Source organism: Heterodontus francisci, chromosome 26 (assembly GCF_036365525.1).
Source record: "Heterodontus francisci isolate sHetFra1 chromosome 26, sHetFra1.hap1, whole genome shotgun sequence".
Taxonomy (NCBI): domain Eukaryota; kingdom Metazoa; phylum Chordata; class Chondrichthyes; order Heterodontiformes; family Heterodontidae; genus Heterodontus; species Heterodontus francisci.
This window is the reverse complement of record NC_090396.1, coordinates 67,368,526-67,386,194: the sequence shown is the minus strand read 5'-3', so window position 1 is coordinate 67,386,194 and position 17,669 is coordinate 67,368,526. Positions and strand designations below refer to the sequence as shown.

The 17,669-nt window shown below is 40.9% G+C and overlaps 1 protein-coding gene across 12 annotated transcripts in view; it reads left to right on the top strand.

Annotated features, from left to right (window-relative positions):
- Positions 1-17,669, top strand: part of bptf (bromodomain PHD finger transcription factor) — a 190,601-nt gene that overhangs the window by 24,465 nt on the left and 148,467 nt on the right. For all 12 annotated transcript variants that reach the window (XM_068058487.1, XM_068058488.1, XM_068058483.1 and 9 more), the window contains exon 2: positions 3,985-4,810. In XM_068058487.1, the coding sequence (XP_067914588.1) occupies positions 3,985-4,810 (826 nt within the window). The remainder of the gene's footprint in view (positions 1-3,984; positions 4,811-17,669) is intronic.

The window sequence follows — 17,669 nt, the reverse complement described above, 5'->3', positions numbered from 1 at the left end:
TTCCCTAGATTCAGGAGTGGTCCCTCTGGATTGGAAAGTTGCACATGTCACTCCACTTTTTAAGAAGGGTGAAAAGGGGAACCAAGGAAATTACAGACCAGTTAGCCTGACATCTGTGGTGGGCAAGTTGCTGGAGTTCATGATCAAGGATAGGGTGACTGAACACTTAGAAAAAATTCAGTTAATGAAGGACAGCCAGCATGGATTCATGACGGGAAGGTCATGCCTGACAAATTTCATTGTATTTTTTGAAGAGGTGACTAAGGTAGTGGACAGGGGAATGTCTATGGATGTTATTTGTATGGGCTTCCAGAAGGCACTTGATAAAGTCCCACATAAGAGACTGTTAACCAAGGTAGAAGCCCATGGAGTTGAGGGCAAATTATTGACATGGTTAGGAAGTTGGTTGAGTGGAAGGCGACAGAGAATGGCAATAATGGGTAAGTACTCTGATTGCCACGAGCAAGTGCAGAAAATAATCAAAAAGGCTAATGGAATGCTAGCCTTTATATCTAGAGGATTGGAGTATAAAGACACAGAGGTTATGCTGGAGCTGTACAAAACCCTGGTTAGACCCCACTTGGAGTACTGTGAGCAGTTCTGGGCACCACACCTTAGGAAGGATATATTGGCCTTGGAGGGAGTGCAACGTAGGTTTACAAGAATGGCACCTGGACTACAGGATTAAGTTACGAGGGGAGATTACAGAAATTAGGCCTGTTTTCGCTAGAATTTAGAAGGTTAAGGGGTGATCTGATCGAAGTCTTCAAGATATTAACAGGAAAAGACAGGCGAGATAAAGATAAACTTTTTCCACTGGTTGGAGATTCTAAAACTAGGAGGCATAATCTAAAAATTCGGAGCAGACCATTCAGGAGAGATGTTAGGAAGCACTTCTTCACACAAAGGGTGGTCGAGGTTTGGAACTCTCTCCCACAAACAGCAGTTGAAGCTACAATAGTTGCTAATTTTAAATCTGAGATAGATAGATTTTTGTTAAGCAAAGATATTCAGGAATATGGGCCAAAGGCAGGTATATGGAGTTAGGCCGCAGATCAGCCATGATCTCACTGAATGGCGGGACAGACTTGAGTGGTTGAATGGCCTACTCCTGTTCCTATGTTCCGATGAACTCTGGTAGTGGCATTGCCAAGGAGAGTGCATCAGTTTATGGTGACTGACAGTTAACTGCCAAGCTTTGTTTGAAATTTAAACCATGCAGCTTGATTCTGGTCAAGGCATTGCCCTGAGGAATGAACCAGTGAATGGCAGTCACTTACTTTGTTTAGCTGAAGCAGGCACAATGTTTGTATACGTTCTTTCTGTCTGCAAAGAGCAGGGCTCTGTGTATTAATATATGTAGCTTCCAGTACACGCAAATGCGTCACACTGCGAGTCCTACTGACTATCTTAAATTGGTTGTCAGAGTAATTCTTAGCACACAGAGGGCAACATTTGCTAAAAAATCCTTAGTTGCACCTGTTTCAACTAAACAAAATAAGTGACAGCCATTTGCTGGTTCATTGCCTTGACCAATCAGAGTATGCAGTATAAAGTTGTGGTAACTAAAAGCTTTGTATATTACCATAAAAAGATATCCGAGAACAAATTTAACAAGTGTCATTGTGGAATAATTTGTAGGATCTGTTACGGCTATGTTAATGTGATAAATCTTGTGCAAGCATTAGTGAAACAAATTATTTTCTGTTAATCGTGACATACTTATGTTTATTTATTTTTTATTTTCAGTCATAATCTTTTGTATGCATCTTCTGGTGAAGTCCACTTTTTGCCCTGCTTGTAACAATGAGACTGCCTTGGCCTAAGTATGAATGACTCCTACGTGACTGCGGCCATGATGCATTATTTCGTCTTGGCCTCGTCCACCTCTCCACTGAACTTTGGGATCGAATAATACATGAACGCAGAAAATAAGCCTTCTAATCCACAGCTATAAATGGATTAAAAATGGCATTGCAATTATTCAGTCCAGTTAATTTCTGCTCGTATCCAATCCCACGCCAAGGCCAGGTCACTCACTATCTCCTCTGTTCTGCGACTTATATTGGCTCCCAGTCCCCCAACACCTCATTTAAAATTCTTATCCTCCTGCTCAAATTCATTAATGCTCCTGCCTCTCCCTATCTCTGTAGCAGTGTCCAGTCCTACAACCCTCCACATTCTTCTAGCTCTGTTCATCCCTCACCCTTCCATGTGTGCTCTGCCTTCAGCCATCTACTTCTAGACTCTGGAATCCCCTCCCTAAACCTCTCTGCTTCTTCACCTGTTTCTCCTCCTTTAAGACCCTCCTTAAAACCAACTAACCAAGTTTTATCACCTCCTAGTAGCTGCTTCTTAGCTCAGTGCAATTTTCATCTGATTAGGCTTCTATGAAGTATCTTGTTTATGGTTTTCTACGTTAAAGGTGCTTTATAAATGCAAGTAGTTGTTGATTTAATTTGAAAAGGAGGTAAAATAGTTTGTGTGGTTTCCTGAAACACATTATTTGCTGTTGTGCAAGATGTATTATATATTGTATGTTTAAGAACTCTGCTTTCACTTTTAGCATCTGTGTCGTGGGCAGGTGATTCTGCTGATCTTTCTGCAAGAAAATTAAGTTACATACTCTTGTGACACAGTATGTTTATTTTCCATGTGTTGTATCAGCAAATTCATAAGCACACAACCTTATATTATCACCCAGCCATTTCCTGTTCATATTAATACTGTGATACTACTGGTGGAGCCTATGTGTTTTTTCTCCCGGGAGAGAGGGCAAATCTATAGGCAGGCTGCCTCTGGCTTTCCTCTTAAATCTCCTAGCAACCATTTCTAGCTACATTGGCACAATCCTAAGAGTACAGAATGTGTGCTATCAGGAGACCATGAATAGGTGGGTGCAAAATGAAAAGTCTTTAAAAACGAAAACAAATAAATTCTCTCAAATGCAAAAGGTATACTGACACAAAAATGTTAAAAGGCTGACTGAGTCAGTAAAAGTCTAATAGTCATTCATCACAAAGGATCATAGTTCTGGTTAATGAGGTAGACAGAAGCAATGTTCATTTTATTCCTAATGAATGTCATGGTGTTCTAATGCATTGATGTATTCACGCTGCTTTTTGTTAGAGCAGGGAGTCAAGCTTAACGGCTTTGTGGGTCATTAGTTGAAGCCCCCGGAGAAGACCATGTGTAAAGTTTAACTTTGTTTTCCTAATTAATTTGCATATATCTCGCTGATACGACTAGATCTTGATGTGCTTTAGGAATTATCCATCAATGAGTTAACAGTTCTACAAACAGCCCTGTTCAAGCCTGGGTTACTAATCAGTAAAAAAAATATTGTAGATGCTGCAAATCAGAAACAGAAAATGCTGGAAACATGGATGATCAGTCAGCCTCAAATGAGGGCCAGGCAGGAAAGTGTAGTTAAGGCCGCAATCAGATCAGTCATGATCTTATTGAATGGCGGAGCAAGCTCGAGGGGCCAGATGGCCTACTCCTGTTCCTATTTCTTATGTTCTAAAATGGAAATGTTAATGGTTTGGGTGCTGTCCTTTTTCAGATTGGGGTAGTATGGGATTAAAAGTAAAATCATTGTGTTTTGCTGGTTTAGTGAATAAATCCAATTCCTTGACTGGGCATACAGACTTAGGAAAATCCAAAGCTTTGACCCCTGGTCTCCACTGTACTTTTCTTGGCTAGGACTACATCTGGGTTACCAGTGTCTTCAGCTAGAGTGGGAGGAAAAGCAGTTGGGGCTCCTGCGGTCAAATATCCAGCAGACTCTCAAGTCTTGGCTCAACGGGCTGAAAGTATATGTGGAACTTGACTGCAGCATGTCAGTGCCTTCAGAAGAGATAATTGAAACAGTTGTGGGAATCATTAAAAAAAAAAGTACATTTATAAGTAATCGTGCTGTCACAAATTTATTGCTTGCCTAGAAAGTTACGTGAATTTTAACTTTTTCTGTTGTTTTTATAGGAAGGAGAAGACAAACGAGGGTTCATCGGGCAAGGTCACCGCTGTTTGAAGAGACAGATGTTGTTCCTCTTGATATTCCAAAATGTTCAGAGGACTTATTGGTGCCCACTGAAGAGCTGTTGAGCATTATTGCTATTTATGAGGTGTTGAATAATTTTGGAACAGTTTTGCGTCTTTCACCTTTCCGCTTTGAAGACTTTTGTGCTGCACTGGTTGGTCAGGAGCAGTGCACGTTAATTGCAGAAATGCACATTGCTTTGCTGAAAGCTATTTTACGAGAAGAGGATTCCTCGAATACCACCTTTGGTCCTGCTGACTTAAAAGATAGCATCAATTCCACATTGTACCTTATAGATGGGATGACGTGGCCAGAACTGGTACGGGCCTATTGTGAAAGCGACCGGGAATACCATCATGTACTACCCTATCAGGAAAAGGATGAATACCCATATGGACCAATAGAAAATAAAATCAAAGTTCTTCAATTTTTAGTGGATCAGTTCCTGACGACGAACATTGCCCGTGAGGAGTTGATGTCTGAGGGTGTGATCCAGTATGATGACCACTGTCGGGTTTGTCACAAGCTAGGTGATCTGCTTTGCTGTGAAACCTGTTCAGCTGTGTACCATTTGGAATGTGTGAAACCACCACTTGAAGAAGTGCCAGAGGATGAGTGGCAGTGTGAGATCTGCGTGGCACACAAAGTGCTTGGTGTTTGTGATTGTGTGCCTGAAATCCAGAAAAATAAACCATATGTTCGCCACGAGCCTATAGGATATGACAGACACAGACGAAAATATTGGTTTCTGACGAGAAGGATTATTATGTAAGTATAATTTGTCTCAATCTATTATACTAATGGAGCATGGACTCATTCAAATGAGAAATATGTGGTCTTGGTCAGTGTAAGTAGACCTCTAAATAAAACTGGCATCAGTGTTTAACAAATCAAATTTTAATTTTTAAAAATGTTTGTTTTGACTGAAAATGTGACAAAAATCGTTTCAGGTTTTTGATCTGAATTACACTTCTGCAGAATTGTGTTTTCATGGAGTTGCAAAATGGTTCTGTGTCCATTTTTGATGCATTGGGTCATGTGAATTTATCGTTCACTTTAAGATGCTGTGATATTTTGTTCATTAAAGGAAAAGGGGAGAGGAACTGGGTATCTAACTCAGGCAGCAGAAGGAATTATGACAACGTGATGTGCTAGAATAACTGCAAGGGTGGGGGGGGGGGGTGCAGTTCTTCAAGAACCTTTTGATTCTTGCGTGTTCCATCTGAGAAGCAGAAATCCATTTGGTTCAACTTTAAAAGTTCCAGTATAGCGGTAATTTAGAAGAAACTTTGTGTCAGGATGACTTGGGCAAAAATAGATTTCTTTTAGCATACGTTCCCAAATAAAACTTTGACTCAAAAGTTAAAATGAACCTCTGAAAGTTTTAAGTGTAATTCATGTAATCTTAAAGGATTCATTTAGTTTGTTGTTGTTGAAACCATGTGTTTTCAAATGATGTTATGCCCAACCTGGTAGCCATGCTGACTCCAAAGATTTTCCATTGAAGGAAAGCGAATTCTAATATCCTTCAAAGCTGCATTTTGAACTTGCAAAACTGATGCAGAGCATTGTTGCGACATTAAACTAAGGTCCTATTTGCGTGTTCTGGTAGATCAAGTGGACCTTGCATATTTGAAGAGCAGGAAGTTGCCATATTTTATTGGCCAATGTTTTCTCAACCACTACCACGAAAAACATTGGCCTGGATTTTGCGGTCAGCGGCGAAGCAATGGCACTCTCCACTGCCTTCAAAGAAAGCTACCCACAAAAGCCTAGCAACCTTTGTGGCATGGCCTTCCCTTTTCCTGATGGTAGTTTATATCAGGTGTCAAGTCGAGGGGTTCTCCTGGTGTACAGTGGCAGTGTTGTCAGCAAGCAGGGTAAACAGCCAGTCACATTGAAGTACTTTCACAGACTGCCAACTAGGAAATTAAAACACTGAATCCCTTCACTTTTAATTTAAAAGTTCAGATAGTGAAATAAAAATTTGATTGGATTAAGATACGAGCTAAAATAAAGATAAATAAATTAATAATATATATATTTTAAAAATGTGAATTTTTAAAATCATGTTGGAGAAATTTAACATTCCACAAATATAAAATTAACTTTTCAGGGCCAGTGAACATGTTCAGCAATTATGAAGTTAGTATGGTGTTCAACAAGGGGTAACTTTTTCAAGTGTTTTTACAGCAGGGCTAACAATGTAAGAATGGAAGTCCTTGTCAGTTCAAAGATTTCCCATTGATTGCAGTTTGGGGGGACCTCAAGTGCACCCGCTGAAGAAGCATAGGATCACTGACAGCAACTCCTGGATTTCTATGGTGTTCTGCGCATGTGCAATCTCCCGATGTGCTGCCAGTTTCAGTAGACTAATGATGGCGAACACTAATAGTTTTACCATCATGACCACCGCAAAATCTGGGCGAGTAACAGGATGTTTATCTCATAGCTTTTAATGGATGTTGCTCACACAAAATGACTGTAAATACATCATGAAAGTTAGTGTATTTCAGAAGTAACTCCTTGTGTGAATTGTTGATGACATTTCCATGTGATAAACCTCAATTCATTATATAATAAATTGATAATGCTAGTAAAACTTGAATTAGGTATGCCAAAGTATACTTTTAAGTGTTGGAGTTCTTAATTCTGAAAAATGTCCTTGCCTTCATTGTCTTGTGCTTTCAGAATTTCTCATTTGTTGGTGGATTACTGAGATAGTTCAGTTAGCGATTTTATTTTTATAATACTTTATTTTGTTCTTTCCCCCTGATTTTTGTCTCCTTCATCTTGCTCTCAGAAGACATTGACTCCCATTGTGGTGCTGTTCTCATGAGCAGTTACAACCTCTGGAACCTGGCGTGTATGTCTTTGTGTGAGAAATGGAAAATATTAGCAACTAATTTAAACAGAGGCCTTGCAACCAAGTTTGATTCTGTCATTACCACTGCAAAATCTGTGCTAAGTGCATGTTTATCTCATTGCTTTTTTTATGGGATGCTGCTCACACATGTTCTCTAGCAAGACCTACTAGATGGTTGTTCGAAAGGGTAACCTTAGACCAGGGGTGTTTAACATAAGAAATAGGAGCAGCAGTAGGCCTTCGAGCCTGCTCTGCCTATCAATAAGATTATGACTTGATTTGATCTTTGCCTCAATTCCACTTTCCCACCTGTTCCGCATAACCCTTGACTCCCCTATAGTTCAAAAATCTGTCTATCTCAGCCTTTAATATATTCAATGACTCAGCCTGACTGAAATCACAAACAACAGTATGGCATTAGAGATTAGCTGAATGGAGCCAATCTAGACCACTTAGCTTCATATTCAAGATGCAAAAGTGTTTTATATTAACTCTAATTGAGTTGCTCATGTTAACAGCATTGAAGACATTTAGGTTTTAAGCAGCCCATCCCAACTTTTCCAATTCATAGAATTAATTTTGAGTACGTTGGATACTGCTGGGGCAAGCAGCAGCGGCACAGTGAGATATCCCTTCAAACTAATGCCCCCAAATATCAAAGCTGTGGTGATGGCTTTACTTGTATTAACATTATCGAAAGAAATGTTGTGAATAAACTTGATATTTTTGCCGTATTAAGCAAAAGAATCCCTGTTGGTAGAATTTGATCCCTGCAGATCTCCCCAAAACTAAATCTGAAATGGTAAATTAAAAAAAAACACAACCTCTGAAAGTATTAAAATTTTTGAATGAAGTCAACCTGTGCACCACTTAAAGCGATCAATATTTTTGAGCAGTGTCGTGAGGTGTTCATATGTTACGGTTCTGGCTGGCTGGTTCATTAGATGCTTCACTTGTAATTTATACACTGCTTTATCTTCGTGTGCTTCAAATGCCTAGTGCTAGTTTAAAAAATATTTATGCAGTTTATAATTCCTGGGGCCATCATGATACAAAATAGATAATGTGCAAAAATGTTTTGTAGTCAACACAATTTGCATTTATATAACACCTTTTAACATAGTAAAATGTCCCACGGCATTACACAGCGTTATACAAAATTTGATAGCGAGCCACATGAGGAGTGATGGTTTTAATGAAGATCTTAAAGCAGGATAGAGAAACAGAGGGGTTTAGGGAGGAAATTCCAGAGCTTAGGGTTTAGATAGCTTAATGCATGGACACCATTGGAGGGGCAAAGGAATCCTGGAATGCACAATAAGCCAGAGTTCGAGGGACATAAAGTTCTGAGAGGGTTAAAGAGATTGGAATGAGCTAGGCAAGGGAGAGCTTTGAACACCAAGATTAAAATTTAAAATTTGATGTTTTGCTGGACCAGGAGCCATTGTCGGTCAGCAAGCACAGGGAGTGATGGGTGAACGGGACTTGGAATGAGTCAGGGCACAGGCAGCAGATCTTTGCATAAGTTAAAACTTTCGGAAGGTGAAAGATGGGAGGCCAGCCAGGAGGGCATTGGAATTGTTGTAAATCTCATCTTTTATATGCATTATTTTCCTCCACACAAGATCAGGGGGCAGGTTGTTCAACCTTGCCCGTCTAAGAGTGAAGTCCAAAGTACAGAAAGTCCTCATCAGGGAACTCTTCTTTGCTGACGATGCTGCTTTAACATCTCACACTGAAGAGTGTCTGCAGAGTCTCATCGACAGGTTTGCGGCTGCCTGCAACGAATTTGGCCTAACCATCAGCCTCAAGAAAACGAACATCATGGGCCAGGACGGCAGAAATGCTCCATCCATCAATATTGGCGACCACGCTCTGGAAGTGGTTCAAGGGTTCACCTACCTAGGCTCAACTATCACCAGTAACCTGTCTCTAGATGTAGAAATCAACAAGCGCATGGGAAAGGCTTCCACTGCTATGTCCAGACTGGCCAAGAGAGTGTGGGAAAATGGCGCACTGACACGGAACACAAAAATCCGAGTGTATCAAGCCTGTGTCCTCAGTACCTTGCTCTATGGCAGCGAGGCCTGGACAACGTATGTCAGCCAAGAGCGACGTCTCAATTCATTCCATCGTCGCTACCTCCGGAGAATACTTGGCATCAGGTGGCAGGACTGTATCTCCAACACAGAAGTCCTCGAGGCGGCCAACATCCCCAGCTTGTACACACTACTGAGTCAGCGGCGCTTGAGATGGCTTGGCCATGTGAGCCGCATGGAAGATGGCAGGATCCCCAAGGACACATTGTACAGCGAGCTCGCCACTAGTATCAGACCCACCGGCCGTCCATGTCTCCGCTTTAAAGACGTCTGCAAACACGACATGAAGTCCTGTGACATTGATCACAAGTCGTGGGAGTCAGTTGCCAGCGTTAGCCAGAGCTGGCGGGCAGCCATAAAGGCGGGGCTAAAGTGTGGCGAGTCGAAGAGACTTAGCAGTTGGCAGGAAAAAAGACAGAAGCGCAAGGGGAGAGCCAACTGTGCAACAGCCCCGACAAACAAATTTTTCTGCAGCACCTGTGGAAGAGTCTGTCACTCTAGAATTGGCCTTTATAGCCACTCCAGGCGCTGCTCCACACACCACTGACCACCTCCAGGCGCTTACCCATTGTCTCTCGAGATAAGGAGGCCAAAGAAGAATTTGGTCATGAGAACCTGCTGTGATTTGCTGTTCGCTACACCACCACTGGCATTTTAAAAATGATATATATACCCTTGAGTTTGGATGTGTTCTAAATACTGTCTTCAGCGCCAGTGATTTGACCACCTCTTGGTTCAGATAATGTTGACATCTGAGCTTTGCTGTCTCGTTTGACATCTCCTGTCTGTATTCCTGCTTTGTAGCATAATACATTTATTGCACATAATGCACATTTTCAAAGTTAATTTACTTGAGTATTTGGCTAAGCCAAAAAAACAGAGTGTGAAGATAACAGGCCTCGATCTGAGAGTTTGTGGCTGTGGGTAGGACTGCTGTTTTTATCTTCAGAATTGATGCAGCCAACTTCAAAACTATCCATAGTTACCAATATTTTTCATGACAGTGCAAAAACAATTTTTGAATGAGAAGTTAATTCTACTGTGCCACTTTCATGAAACTTGTAAATGAAGCAGTTCCCTCAGTACACTTCATAATTTTGTGAAAATGTTGCTAGCTATAAGTGGACCCACTGGATGTCTTGGCACTCAGGAAGTTGTACTCCTTTTCTTAGTTAAAGTTCAGGTTAATCATACCCTATGAGGGGGATTAAACGCAAAGGTTCAGTTTTGAAATTGTAAACCTGTTTGAGCATGTTTTCATCAAGCAAATTGGGTTTGGGAGTCTACAATCTCACTGCACCAAATGTTTCACTTTCCCCATCTGGCTGCCTTTGAGAGGAGATCAGATTATCTCTGAAGTATCCTGGAGATATCCAGTAGTTTTTTTTTCTGTTAGATCTTCAGTCTGCATCTGAGCTTTGCCAATGACTTTGTTAGAACTAACTTGAAAAAGCTGAGTTGAACAGCGTTAGAGTTGTATTACCATTTGTGGTGGTAATAAGAAAATACCTGATAATGAGGTGATATTAATTTAGTTTCCTCAATTTAAGATTCATGCCAGTTCCTATAGTGTTGTATCTAAACTTCATCCTTCATTGCTGTGCCGTACCCATTAAGATTGTAGTGGGAATGGATTTATGTTCTTTCTCTTTATGGTGAACGTCAGATTTTGTAATAAATACGTCTTCTTTGCTGTTGACTTGGAAGTAAAGCCTTTGTTTACGAATCATGCAAACTAGGCAGTCAATTTTAGAAATGTAGTTTTTCCTTAAATTAGCTTATCTCAGTTGGGCCAGCAGTAAAATACAGTGACTTGTTGCATCTCAACCTTAGAAAGGCAAAAACAGCCATGGTCCCTTGGTGATGTCTTCTAGAGTTGGATGGTATGCTGACACTTGGCTATTGAGACGCTTGCTTGAATAATAGCCAATTGAACGAGGTACCGGAAAAAGCCATGGATTTTGGAACCATATCCAAATGATGGTGTAATTGTCATCAGGAGAGGGGAGAAAAACACACCGAAAAGCCCTTCTGAATTTTATCCAAACTTTTTGAGTGCTTTTTCCACCCCTGTCACTAGATCATTTTGAAAACAGACACAACTCTTTGTCCTGTTTATATATTGGTAATAAGCTGAATTAGCTTGGCATGTTTCAGTGCTGTATCTCTAAAATAAAAAAATGTCACCTTTGTCATGGATGGAGCCATGTTTGATTGTGTTTGAAACTGCAGGTGGATTTAGAAACACTTGTCCCTATTTCATTGAAGTTGATGGGTTTTCTCCCCTCAGACTCGGTGGGCGGAAGGGCCTGTTTCAGTGCTGTATCTCTAAAATAAATAAAAACTTCAGAAACTGAACCTTAATTGTTCTAGCTGTAGTCCCAAAGAACCATAGGCATCTCTCCCCATTAGCGAGAGAGGGAGTTGTTAATGAATAACTTGAAGGTCACCAATCTGCAAGCATGGGGCAAGGTGAGGAGGCAGGCTTCCATGAACTGCCACAGCTGACATGGGGATTGAACCCACGCTGTTGGTGTCTTTCTGTAGCACAATCTAGCCAACTGACCCCCCACTGAACCTCAATTAGGAATTATTTTTCAGGCAAGAATTTTATTAGACTCCTTTTGACACTCTAGGCCAGCAGCATATTGCTAGGATATCCCCAGGTTTGAATCTAATTCTGATTTATATCATGCTGTTTGCCTTATTTATTTTTATTTAGAGATACAGCACTGAAATAGGCCCTTCGGCCCATCGAGTCTGTGCCGACCAACAACCACCCATTTATACTAACCCTACAGTAATCCCATATTCCCTACCACCTACTTACACTAGGGGAAATTTACAATGGCCAATTTACATATCACCTGCAAGTCTTTGGCTGTGGGAGGAAACTGGAGCACCTGGCGAAAACCCACGTGGTCACAGGGAGAACTTGCAAACTTGCAAACAAGCAGTACCCAGAATCGAACCCGGGTCCCTGGAGCTGTGCGGCGCCACTGTGCTGACTATGTGCCACTATGTTGAGAATATACATATTTTCCACTCGGCAGTCCTTCAATGATATCCAGAAGATAAGAAAGTTGGTAGGTGACAGATGGTGTACACAGCTTATGCCTGACCAATCCAATATCCAACATGTCGCTGCTTCAGTCTTCTACACTGTTGTGCTGCCCTTTTTAACCAAATTTCAGTCATAAGAACAGAACATAAGAAATAGGAGCAGGAGTAGACCACATGGCCCATTGAGCCTGCCCCGCCATTCAGTACAATCATGGCTGATCTTGGGCTTCAGCTGCACTTTGCTGCCCACTCTCCATATCCCTTGATTCCCTTTGAGACCAAAAATATGTCTTTGCCAGCCTGAATATATTCAACAATGGAGCATTTGTTACCCACCGGGGTAGAGAATTCCAAAGATTCACAACCCATCTGCATGAAGAAAGTTCTCCTCATCTCAATCCTAAATTATTGTCCCCTTATTCAGAGACTGCCCCCCATGTTTTAGATTCCCCAGCCAGCAGAAACAACCTGGTGTCAACCCTATCTAGCCCCTTCAGAATCTTGTATGTTTCAATGAGATCACCTTTCATTCTTCTAAACTCCAGAAAATATAGGCCCAATTTACTCAGCCTCTCAACATAGGACAACCCCCTCATCCCAGGGACCAATCTTGTGAACCTTTTGCTGTACTGTCTCCAATGCAAGTATATCCTTCCTTAAATATGGAGACCAAAGCTGCACACAGTATTCCAGGTGTGGTCTCGTCAATGCCCTGTACAATTGTAGCAAGACTTATTTACTCTTGTACTCAAATCCCCTTGCAATAACGGCCAATATGCCATTTGCCTTCCTAATTGCTTGCTGTACTTGCATGATAACTTTCTGTGTTCCTCGTACTAGTACACTCAATCAAGTCTCTCTGGACATAAACATTTTCAAGTTTCATGCCTTTTTAAAAAAAAAAATTCTGCTCTTCTATTCTTATTGACAAAGTGAATAACCTCACACTTCGCCACATTATAATCCCATCCACCACCTCTTTGCAACCTCTCCGTGTCCTCACAACTTGCATTTCCACCTACCTTTGTATCATCAGCAAACTTAGATAAATCACTCTGACTCTTTGTCTAAATCATTAATATAGATTGTAAATAGCTGAGGTCCCAGCACTGATCCTTACTGCACTAGTCATAGCCACCTTGATGCCGTCCTGCTGTAAATTACCGCATTTCTGTTTCAGTAAATTGTTTCTTTAATGTACTGAGCAATGGAATGGTTGGATGTATCTTTTTATGATTTTAGTACACACTGAGTTCATGATTTCAGCCAATATATTATGAGAGGAGAGGCATCCTGTCCTTTAAAGCCTGCCACTTGATGGATAATAGAGAGCAGCATTGAAGAAGTCTACAGCAAAAACTGTCATGCTTTCCTCGTGGAAGGAACACTGTGCGCTGATGACAAGACAGTTGAGCAGGTTACCATTCTTAATTAAAATGAGAAATATAATTTTAACTTTATTCCCTTTTGGAATTTTTGCTAACTTGCTAACAAAGTTGGGTTTTGCCTGAGAGGTAATCTTTGGGTCAAATTTAATAATTCCTCTAAATGTTGTGCAGTTGTAAAACATACACATGATTACACTTGGACAATCTACTGACTGAACATATAAGCAATAGCTTTTTTTCTAAAGTTGGGGCAAAAGTAGGCAGTTAATACTACAAATGGAGCTATTTTATATAAAAGCAAAATACTGCAGATGCTGGAAATCTGAAATAAAAACAAGAAATGCTGAAACCACTCAGCAGGTCTGGCAGCATCTGTGGAAAGAGAAGCAGAGTTAAGGTTTTGGGTCAGTGACCCTTCTTCCGAAGAACGGTCACTGACCCGAAACGTTAATTTGATTTTATTTAGATTTGATTTAGAGATACAGCACTGAAACAGGCCCTTCGGCCCACCGAGTCTGTGCCGACCATTTATACTAATCCTACACTAATCCCATATTCCTACCACATACTCACCTGTCCCTATATTCCCCTACCACCTACCTATACTAGGGGCAATTTATAATGGCCAATTTACCTATCAACCTGCAAGTCTTTTTGGCTGTGGGAGGAAACCGGAGCACCCGGAGGAAACCCACGCAGACACAGGGAGAACTTGCAAACTCCACACAGGCAGTACCCAGAATTGAACCCGGGTTGCTGGAGCTGTGAGGTTGCGGTGCTAACCACTGCGCCACCCTTACTTCTCTTTCCACAGATGTTGCCAGACCTGCTGAGCTATTTTATATGTTTGGTATTAAGCCTTGCAGGCCTAGGATGATCCAGGTGCGATTTTTGGTCAGTGCTGAGTCTATTATCTTCGCTGCAGCATCAGCAGACATTCATTTAACTTCATTGTTCCCAGGCTGAGGAGGAAAAATTGTCCAGAGTTCCCACTCCCAATCTCTGTTTGCTGACCTACAAAATTGTCCAGTTATTGTAAGGATAGGATCAGACTCCGCTGTTTTTCCCTACGCCTGCTGCTCTCAATAGTTGAACTGTCTGTGAACACTCCCTATCTAGGGCAGGGATACTCGCTAATTTGGTGGAGAATCATGATGACGGACAGTAAATTTTTTGAGGAGCTGCTGTCACAAGTCTTGAGGTAGGTAAGTGTTTATTTTTGATTGTAGTATGTGCACTGCCTTTATATCTGATGGATCAAGAATCTTGCTTCTGTGCACATTTTCTGCTGACAAAACCAAACTTGCTGTTGTCAGCTTTCCCATGTAAATTCCTCTGATCAAACTTGTAATGGAAATTACCTATGTATACTTGTCCCTCTGTAATTACACCCTTGCAGCAGTTTCAAAGCTGGAGGGCTTCATTTACAAACATATGAAAAGGACAAACAGGAAAAGACAGCTGATTTGATCAAGCCTGTCCCATATTGCTACATCTGAGAATCATGACCCTCAACTCTCCCCCTGCTATAGCAGCGACACAATCTCCTGGGAGAAGCACATTAAGCAGTTAAAAACTCTGGACCAATTTAGGAGGGGCAATCTGCAAAATTCCTTGGCTCCTGAAGGCAATCAAAATGTGACCATGATGCACATCACCCAAAACTGCCCTACCATTTGAATGCTGTAATTTCAACCACAGCCAGCAACTTGTCCAGCTCCCTTTTGAATGCTTGTAGTGAATCCACATTTGGTCCATAAACCAGCATCATCTTCCAAAAAGTGGGTGATCTTTGTGAAAATGAAAACCTCCTGACACACATTTCCTGTTTTTTTTCCCCAAGCTATTAACTTGCATAGTTTATCCACATGGCCAGAGTACGTTCCTTCATTATCTTAAAGACTTCAAACAAATCTCTCCAAAGTCTCTTGTAGAGTTAAAAAGTCCTAACTGTCTCAGCTTAGCTTGCATACGAACATACGAACTAGGAGCAGAAGTAGGCTATTTGGCCCCTCAAGCCTGCTCCGCTATTCAATAAGATCATGGCCGATCTGTTTGTGTTTCCAGTTCCAAACTCCCATCTACCCCCGATAACCCTTGATTGCCTTGCCTAACAAGAATCTATCTACCTCCGCCTTAAAAATGTTCAAACCTTGATGACTAAGAACGCTTAAGTCGGTATCAATCAAGAGGCCCTTCTCTGAACCTTTTCCAGAGCATCTGTATCAACCACCAAGTGAGAGAACCAAAGTTGATGCAGTATTCTAGATGAGACTACACTGAAGTCTTGTAGCAGGACAATATAGTGATTTTCATTTTATACTGATTTTGAATTGTCATAATGATGCATACTAATACTTCATTTGCTTCTACTATAGCTTCATGGTACTGGCTAGGCAATTTTAGTGGTTCATGTACAATAACACTTGGCTGTCTTTCCTGCTCAACAGTCTTTGGTTTGGAATCATCCATGGCATACACATGCTTTAGTGTTAGCCCTACGCGATGGCCTAGCATACGTTTATTGATATTAAATGACACCTGTCAGACACAGTTCTATAGTCACTCCTGCATCTAGATCTGATTATAGTTATTTTTCAACTAATGTTGAAAATTAATACTTGCACAAATCTTTAGTATTCCACAAACTTGTGGACAGTTCCCCGTGTCTACATCCAGATCATTAAGATTGTGGAGAGTCACATCCTAACACCAATATCTGTGAAATTTCATGGGATACTGATCTCTACCCAGGAGCACAAGTAATTCCTTAACAAATGCAAGATTTGCCCACTAATTTCACAGGGCTCTATCTCATTAAGTAGCCTATTATGGAACACCTTGTCAAAAGCTTTTCGAAAATCCATGTATACAATGTCAGTTGGCTACTTTCATCCACCGATGCACTCTGGGCCAATGATTCCTCTGTCCTCTAACCCTGCTTCACCTGGACTTCGCTTAATCTTGAATCACCATTTGCAATATGACAGATGATTGACTAACATATAAGTTTTGAATTCTCTCTGCTTCTGGTCCAAAAGCACTAAATTTAAGTTCCGATGGGTTTTAGATGCCCTCTTTTGGTTGCTGAGTGATTCAGTATAGTAGTGGCTATCATGCATGTCTGCTTCCAATCACCTGGCACCTTCCCTGTCCCCCACATTTTGTGGGACTGGAGTTAGATGTAGGGCAGACTAGGCAGCTGCTGGTAGGTTCCCTTCCTTAAAAGACAATAGTGAACCAATATGGGTTTTTTATAGCAATCCTGTAGATTTCATGTTCAATTTTTGCAGCTGGCTGACATTAAATTTATTGAATTCAATTTTACAACTTGACATGGTGAGATTTGACCTTTCATCCTCTGGCTTCCTTGTTCACTATTATTATTAGGTTACCGTACCATGGTATGTTAAGCACAGGGATGAGATGCTATTTGCCACTTACTTTTCAAACTCTGTTTTGTGAACTTGCTTGGAAGAGTTCAGTAAAAGTGACTTTGGTACAAAAATTGTAATAATCGGATCGTCCTCCAACTTCTTAGAAACTCTATCTTCCTACAAAACATTGCAAAATATCTGGAGCAAGTTGGATTGGATGCTGCTGCCCAAGATGATTATGGGGGTGATATCCTGCTGTATAATTTGATGAAAGCCCGTGATATGTGGACTCCTCCGAAAGGAGGTTAAGGATTATGCTGATCTTTGAGAGAAAAGCTGTACCCAGTGAGAAGCCAGATAATTTCTGCTGAGTCTGCCTCTGGGTCTTTCTCTAGCAGAAGGAGGGGGAAGGAAAGGGAGTCTAAGAGGTAATCAGACTGAGAAATGTACATAGTTTCTTTATCATCACTTTATTGCTATCAGATCTACAGAGAGTATATGAATTGTACAGAAATAATCAACTAATATGTATAGCTTGGTGAATGTCTGTCTTGCATTTTTTGGTCATCTTTTTATCCTAACACAGAGGTTCCCAATAATGCCATAATTTTAAGATTCATAAATCTGAGTGTAGAATGCTACTTCAGTGAGGCACCAAATAGCTGCGATATATCTGTACCCCAATATTCATATGGGGTATGGTAGCGTAGTGATTATGTTACTGCACCAGAAATCCAGAGGCCTGAACTAATAGTTTGCATATATAAATTCAGATCCCACCAGAACAGCTGGGCAATTCAGTTAATTAAATTTGGAATTTTAAAAAAGCCAATA